The sequence below is a fragment of the Brachycentrus maculatus genome, unplaced genomic scaffold (genome assembly GCF_059751285.1).
Source record: "Brachycentrus maculatus isolate JH-2025_06_01 unplaced genomic scaffold, ASM5975128v1 h1tg001166l, whole genome shotgun sequence".
In the NCBI taxonomy this organism is placed as follows: domain Eukaryota; kingdom Metazoa; phylum Arthropoda; class Insecta; order Trichoptera; family Brachycentridae; genus Brachycentrus; species Brachycentrus maculatus.
Window position 1 is genome coordinate 42,501 of NW_028281855.1, and position 8,854 is coordinate 51,354.

Here is an 8,854-nt window from a genome sequence, read left to right on the forward strand (position 1 = left end):
GAAAATTAAAAATGGCGATCATGATTCAGTTATGTACCAGATTTTAAGCGATTTGAAAACTGTTTTAATTTTCCTCGTTTTCGGCTATATCGTTTCTCCTATTTTACATACCCTAACAGACACCGTTAGCACGGATACTATTTTTGCAACTACAGCTATAATGATGGTCGTGCATTTGATATTTTCTGATTACGGTGTGTCTGTAGCCGTGGTTTCAAGTTCTTTATCAATTAATGCCGCGATTTTTGGGTCTATATGCCTCGCTTCTAGACTCGGAACTCCGACACACGCTTTTGTATTGATAACCGTCGCAGTCCAATGCTTTGTTTTATTCCCGATCTTGATAACCAAAGTTTTAAACACGAATTTCGCCATTTTTATTTTCGTCGCGACCACTTTTTCTGCATTCTTATCTCTCTGGACCGTGTCTAAAACGATGTTTTGTATATTCCTCTGTTCTGTCGTGTTTTTGAATTTTCACTGTCCGTTTTTGTTTGTTCATTGGCAGAAATATAAGGAAAACATTTACGGGCCCTGGGACGAAGCTGTCGTACATGATTCTGACGATATAGAAGAATGTATCGGCCTTAAAAGAAATTCGAAATGACACATATTTAACCGTCTAAAACTGACTTATTTTAATCAGCCCAGTAAAAACGCTGGATAGTCAAAGAACTGCCTTAATTATTTATGAATTTTTTTACAAATTGTTTGTTAATTCTGTGACCATTTAGTTATTTAAATTTGTGATTCAATAAACGGTTCCTTATTGAAATAAGCAATATACGTATTTTTGTATTTAAATTTATTTTATTTTAAATTCAGCTTTTACGTGGTAAATACTACTTTACTTTACTTCATCACTATCATATCAATATCCATGTCTTTATAAGCGCTTTTGTGGTATGTAGTATTTTATGAAAATGGCGCTACATAAATGGTCCAATAAATTAATATTAAAATCTATTATGACACATATTTCGATACATTTAACATCATTATAATTATGATAATTATGAAAAGTTATTATCAACATGTATATGAAAAATTATATGTTGATAATGATTTTGTATGTGCCAAACGTGTGTCACAATCGATTTTTTTTAAAGTAATATTTTAAAGTAAAAATTGAATATGATAGATAGATATTACCGCAATGTGACTGTTGAAATAATCAATTATATTAATTTTGTTTACATTCCATTTAACATATCGCTCACTCCTTTCAACAACGTCATATATCAAAAATCGTCAATTTGCAGTTGTGCATGTTTTCAGAATGCCTAGAAAATGTACTTTATCCCAGCAAAAGCGGCATATTTTTAACTTAATATTTACCCGCTACAGGGCAGAAAGTGTTTCTGTATTTATTTTCAATATATTTCATTATATTTTTAAACTTTAAAAATGATCTCCTGAAAAATCAAATCATTTATATGACATTGTTGAAAGGAGTGAGCGAGATGTATTACTAAACCCGAATTCTTCTCTTTACTGGTGCATACGGCACTGCATCACATTGACACAGTGTTATCTTGATCATTAATTACATGAAGTCAAAGTGATCAGTCCAGCCCTTCAAGTATCAGTCCAGGGTGATTCCTTTTTTGGAAGACAAACATTTTTTTTACTTGTGTCGTTTTTTTATGTTAAAATTGCTGTAAGCTGTAAAGTGTCCTTGAGGTGATTTTCAATAAAACGGAGCTATATAAATTGTCCTTTATAATTTTTATTGTTTTAACTACAATGAGTAAATTTGTTTTATCTTGGATTTACAAAAAAAACTATATTTCTCATTTTTTATTGCAAAATTGTATGAACAAAAAGTATATTACAGTAAGTTAATGCCAAAATTAAATAAAATTTTAACTCTTATTTGCATATCATCCTACTCATCCTTGGTGGATGTATCTGCTTTTGAAATTCACGAATCTGAGGATTTTTCTCAAACTGGGGTTGGAATATGTATTTATTATTAGTATCAATTTAATTCACAACATTTTGAGTGTGTCCAAATACTTGTTCACAAAATCTGGATTATCTCCAATTACAGGATTTATTTTCATATTATTTAATACTAATATAAGAGCTTCTGCTTAGTAAAAAGCTTCTTTATATCTCACCAATAGATGTCTCTAGTGAAGTTCTAGTGATTCAAGAACAAGGTTTCTAAATTGGTTCATATATGTATTTAGAACTTCCAAGAATTTGAGTAGTGTGGTTGTCAATAATGGGTAGAATTGGTGAATGTTACACGTGTGTAAATTGATCACTTAAATCAGCCTATGACGGTCGTCAGCCCCGTAAATGCCCAGACTTCCATATTCTTCTTCATCTTTGATGAGATGTCAAAAAATAATATTTATTATGTATTAGTATAAATTTAATTCCATTTTGCCCTTAAGTTAAAATAAATTGTAAATGTACAAAACTATTTTTATGTAATTTATTATACCGGATATAAAATTCTTTTAAACGTATAAAAAATCATTTGAATTTTTATTTTATTATTATATTATCCTTATCAACAATGCCTGAGTTTTTAACCTTTCCGGGAGTACAAAAATTGATGTCCGACTTTCTCTGGGGAAAATGGGTTCTTTTTAAATTGATGTATTATGAAGATAGAAATTATGTCAAAATAATTTAATAAAAAAAACATACTACATATTCGAAATATTTTTCCATTACGACAAAATTACACACAAATATCCACAGACCGCTCACTTCTTTCAAGAACGTCATAAATCAAAAAACTTGATTTTTCAGGAGAACATTTTTAAAGTTTGAAAATATAATACAATGTATTAAAAATAAATATCAAGCCACTTATCGAACTTTTTACTATGCAACAGATGTTTTTAGGTAAAACCTGAAGGTTTTTTCTCCATTTGAAAAATATTTAGTGTATTTCAAAAAATTATTAAACAATACCTTTTCTTCAAAATGCAAAACAACACTTTCTGCCCTGTAGCGGGGAAACATTATGTTAAAAATATGCCTCTTTTGCTGGGATATAGTACATTTTCTGGGCATTCCGAAAACACGCACAACTGAAAATTGACGATTTTTTATTTATGACGTTCTTGAAAGGAGTGAGCGAGATGTCATTGGTATACAAGTCACATCATACCAACTGACAGACGGTCTTTGACGTTCATTAACGTCAATACTCCTTTAAGGAAAATTCGCACTGATGTTCATTTACGTCCATACTCCCGGACAGGTTAAACAATATGTTTATAATTTTTCAAAATAAACTAAATTGTCCATGTGCAATAAAGATGGAAGACCGAGGAAAACATGGCACAATCAAGTATTTTAAATTTTAGATTTGGACGTACATATCACTCTTGTAGTACATGCTTGCTAACTTTTTACTTTTTGCTTCTTTGTTTTTTATTATATATTTTTTTAAATTTCTTGTTATTTTTTTTTGTTTTCTGTTAGTTTAGTATGTATTTTGTAATTTATATTATCACTTTTATTCTAGTTTTACTTATAATAATATATTGTATTCTTGCCAGTGCCATTTACTATGACCTGAATTATATGTATTGTATACCCACACACAGTCCATGCCTTTGTGACGGCCCCTACGTAAAGTACTCTATCTGCAAATCTGTTATTTTACTGGAGAGAGCTTAGAAGATTTTATATATATTTTTTTTTCAGTCCGCCTCCGTAGTGTAATGGTCAGCACGCTCGGCTACCGTTCTGGAGGTCCCGGGTTCGATTCCCAAGGGGGGTAAAATAAATATAAGTGTATTTTTCACTGTAATATTTATTCAATATAACCATGGACTGGTACCTGAAGCGGAGGGCTGATCACCTTTCCTTCATGTGTAAACGATTAAGATAACACTGCGTTAATATGACACAGTGCCCTATGCACCATTAGGGTGCGGATAAGGGTTTTATTATTATTATTATAATTGACGGTTTTATCTGAAATTCTAAACTAGTATTATGCATTCAAAAACACGATAAAATAATGTATCCAATCGTTTTAAAACTTTATGCTTTGTCAAAATTAAGTAGTTAGCGTTTTAGGAGTTCAGTTCATTTCGAAAATTCCATGTAGATTCCATGTAGTGTCTTTTACGCCTTAAAACTAGGCTTAATTTATTTTATATATTTTTTGTTTGTTCATATTTGTAGATAACGGTCAGTTGATAACATACACCAAATATCTCAAAATTGACAAAAATGTAGTTAGAGCACTTTACGTAGGGCACGTCGATATGTTATATATATTTTCTTGTATTTGTATTTAAACTATGATGTATAATGCAAAAGAATTTTTAAAAAAAATGAAAAAACAATACTTGGGGGTGGTCAAGTCAGCAGTTTAAATAATTGACGGGTATGTATGAGGAGATGCAGAAATGTGAAAGAGGCGAAGAGAGTTTCCAAAGACAGAGTGGTGTGCGTTCTATTCTCTATGCCTATCCCATGGTTATTATTTTTATTTTTGCTGGTTTCAGGGAGGAATTTACTTTGGCTTTATTGAGTAAATTTCAAAAGAAATTGTCAAGCGCAAGAGAGAAACAGTCTGAATCAAAAGAAGAAGAAGACGCAAAAATTGAGGATTTAAGTGAACTTAATGATGACAATTGGTAAGCTTTTAGTTATCGCTCACTCCTTTCAAGAACGTCAAAAATCAAAAAACTTGATTTCTCAGGAGAACGTTTTTAAAGTTTTAAAATATAATACAATGCATCAAAAATAAATATCAAGCCACGTATTGAACTTTTCACTGTGCAACAGATCTTTTTAGGTAAAACCTGAAGGTTTTTTCTCCATTTGAAAAATATTTAGTATATTTTCAAAAATAATTAAACAATACCTTTTCTTCAAAATGCAAAAACAACACATTCTGCCCTGTAGGGGGTAAATATTAAGTTGAAAATATGCCGCTTTTGCTGGGATATAGTACATTTTCTGGACATTTCGAAAACATGCACAACTGAAAATTGACGATTTTTGATATATGACGTTCTTGAAAGGAGTGAGCGATATATTGAATTTTTTAGTACAATAATACATATGGTATCATTATTTTGTTTGTTTGTTACAGGCTAACCCACGAGTTGCACTTTGAAAACAAGGGTGCGGTCTTAGCTAAGGATGCGTCCACTAAGGGAGATGACTGGTTTGACATTTACGACCCAAGAAACCCGATCAACAAACGCAAGAGAGAACAAAGCCAAGCGATCCTGGATAGCAAAACTAAAAAGAAATAATAAAAAATGACAAATTGACTTGTATTATTTCAATAAACTGTTTTTTTCTCTTCTTACTAATTTTTCAACCCTTTGGGCGTTTGTGCACTATACGGAATTTTACCATCCGGCAGTCCGGTTTTGAAAAATGAAGGCGACTATGACAGTATAGAGTGATCAAATTTGAAGCGCAACGTGTTCACGCACCGATCAAGATCACCGATCCGAAGAAAGATGGACAAAAGCACAAGCCAATCCAAGCCAATCATCCGTTTTTTATGCTAGCTGACGTGCCGGACGGTAAAATTCCATGTAATTCCGTGTAGTGCACAAACGCCCTTTGACTAATGAGTTTTGATGATGATATTATTTGGAAAATAACCCCCTTTATCCGCACCCCAATGGTGCATAGGGCACTTTATCATAAATGCAGTGTTATCTTGATCGCTTACTCATGAAGGAAAAGTGATCAGCTCTTCGCTTCAGGTCCAGTCCAGGGTAATATTGAATAAATATTAGGGTGAAAAAATCACTTATATTTATTTGACCCCCCCCCCCCTGGGAATCAACCCGGGACCTCCAGAACGGTAGCCGAGCGTGCTGACCATTACACTACGGGGGCGGATTTGGAAAAAATTTAGGTTTTTTTTAAATTTCTAATAATGAAATAATGCATTATTGGAAACCATTAAATAACAAGTATTTCTAGTTTTGGTTAGGCAAAAGAAAGATGAAAGTAGACTGAATGAAGTAGCTGTCATAATGCAATCTCTTAAACAAATGTGTGACAAAATGATGTATGATATTGAAGCGGTGAATGGCAAAAAGAGCTCTTATACATTTGTTTTATTCAACAAACTAATCATCATGCCGCTTCCCCGCAGGGGTAGGCAGAGAGAATAGAATGCCACACCACTCTGTCTTTGCAAACATTCTGCGCCTCTTCCACGTTCACTCATCTCCTCATACATACCCGCCGATTATTTCGACTCCTAACTTGGCCAAATTCAAGTATTTGGCATACCTGATCGTGACAAGTTTCTGTCGGTCTTCCTCTGCTCCTTTTTCCAACTTCATTTGTTTCATAAATTGGTTTTACCGTTCTTTCCTCACCCATTCGTTCCACATGTCCAAACCACCTAAATTTGTTTTATTTGTATATTTAAGTCATTATTTTACTCCACAAAGCTAATGCCAAATCAATAAATGATCAAATCACATTTTTTTCTATTTTTTGGCAAAACACCCAAAATTAAGTGATATTTGGTGAAATTATTCTATGAAATAATATAACTTTCTCTTTCTATGGTCTCTGCTAATTTGACTAAAAACTTTCAAATTTTATCAATAGATGTCCTACACATGACGTTTATTTTGGAATCAACCGCTCTGTGCTGTCACTTCAGGCAATTTTCCGAAATTTGAGTAATGTACTTATCAATCGTGGGTAGAATGGTAAGAGTCACACAGCGTATAAAGTAATCACTCAAATCTGCCTTTTACATTCCATCTCAGTAGACCTTTTCACATATTTTAAGACCAATCAAATTTTTAATTTAAATTTCAAAGCGGAACATTTGTCATTAAAAAAATTGGACGTACTAAAATTTTACTTTTCTCCGACTCCATAGTATAATAGCAGACCCGTTTGGCTACCGTGCTGGATGTCCCGGGTTCGATTCCCAGAAGGGTCAAAATAAATATAAGCGATTTTCAATCTCGATTTATTTGATATAACTTTGGACTGGGTCCTTGAGTGCGGGACTGATCACTATGCCTTCGTGTAATTAACTATCAAGATAACACTGCGCCAATAGAACGCAATGACGTAAATAACGATTTTATGTACATACAAAAATAAAGAATAACTAGACACTTACTAAAACACTCTTGAAGGGTGATTAGCCAGAATAAATAAGTATTCATTTTTGTTATGTTTTTTCTCAAATTATCATTCTGTTGGTTACCTGCCCAACTTTATCCTTTTAAGGCCAAACTCTATGTCGATACGATGCAGTGCCCTATGCACCATTGGTTGCGGATAAAAAAATACGTTTCTACTAATTGGATTTTTGGATTCGATCATTCATTAATATACAGTGCCAACTAAATAATCCAAAAGTAAGTCGTGTCGTGGGTCGTTCGGATTAGGGAATCATTTTATTCCTAAACTTAATGAGTTTAGGCAGATTACGTTAAATGCGGACGTTAATATTTTTAATTTCAACCGTTTGGCGCCATTGAATTACCTAACGTCCAAGTGGCTTTGAATTCTAGCTACGGCTTATGTAACACCGCTTATCATGACCCCACTCAGGCTTCAACTTTTTAAGTTTTATGGCGTTTGCCTACTCGTGAGTGGATTTACTCTTTATATTTGATGTTACTATAATTTAATGTAATTCATGAGTCAAAATTCTAGGCATAAACGTTAAAAAACTAAATATTTTAACATAGCGTGGTTTGCAAGTGGAATACTCATATACGTTGCAGTGCCTTATGCATCGTTGTGTGGATAACGGTCAGAAGTCTTCTTCTTCTTTTTATTCTTATTAAACTTAAAACACTCTCCTTTTCATACATTGTTTACATTGTGTAATACCACTTTTATAAAAACTTATTCATGACTACCGGTTTCAGAAAATCATTCCATCGTCAGGTCATTCAAATAAAATTACTACGATTAGACATTTGTATAAAAAAAATAATATGAAAAAGAGAAAGACACCGATTTTAAAGATTTTACTCGACCTTTGACCTGATGATGGAATGATTATTCCGAAATCGGTAGTCACGAATAAGTGATTGTAAAAGTGATATTACACAAAGTGAACAATGGATGATAAGGAGAGTGTTTTATTATTCTTCTTCTAACCCTTATCCGCACCCAATGGTGCATAGGGCACTGCATCGTATTGACGCAATGTTATCTTGATCGTTAATTATATGAAGGCAAGGTGATCACTCCTGCGCTTCAGGAACCAGTCCAGAGTAATATTAAATAAATATTAGAGTGTAAAATCACTAATATTTATTCTCACCCCCCCTGGGAATCGAAACTGGGACCTCCAGCACGGTAGCTAAACACGCTGACCATTACACCACGGAGGCGGTGTTTTATTACCATACCACAAAGTTATCAATGCTTTTAATATACGTAAAAATTAAAATTAACTTCCAATATTGTTTTAGTGCTAAAATAAATACAGAAGGCACTGCATCGTTCAAAAGTCGATGATATTATATTATATTTCACATGTTGGAATTGCCAACATATCTTGCGTGTATCCATCTGTACTGTGAGGTGGGGGAGTTTGTGCGAAGATAGAGAGGGAGAGAGGGTGTTAAGCTAACAAAACGGTTCTTATCAGCGCGAGCCACTCGTGTCATATTATCCCCGCCTACTTTTAACCCTCTTGCGTCCAAAATACGAAGATATTTTTCCTGACAACATTAATTTATTTATTGTAACTGCAGACAGTTGGAAGAATTCCATATTGAAATGTTGGGTTATATATCCAAAATAAAACAAGGTTTTTTGGATTGAATTCAACATTTATTTATGCATATGTTTGATAATGTCATAAGAAGACGAAACGCGTCACGTATTAACATACACATAAATAAAT

At 33.1% G+C, this 8,854-nt stretch overlaps 1 protein-coding gene across 2 annotated transcripts in view; it reads left to right on the plus strand.

The window, feature by feature from the left end:
* The window catches only part of LOC148299409 (spliceosome-associated protein CWC27 homolog), a 19,475-nt gene extending 14,192 nt beyond the window's left edge, over positions 1 to 5,283 (plus strand). Inside the window, exons 9-10 of one of the 2 annotated variants that reach the window (XM_088276103.1) lie at positions 4,488 to 4,619; positions 5,081 to 5,283. In XM_088276103.1, coding sequence (XP_088132229.1) covers positions 4,488 to 4,619; positions 5,081 to 5,246 — 298 coding nt within the window. In that variant the 3' untranslated portion in view covers positions 5,247 to 5,283. Of the gene's footprint in view, positions 1,727 to 4,487; positions 4,620 to 5,080 lie in introns of those variants that run through there. The other variant, XM_088276102.1, reaches the window with a different exon arrangement.
* Positions 5,284 to 8,854: the final 3,571 nt, after the last annotated feature.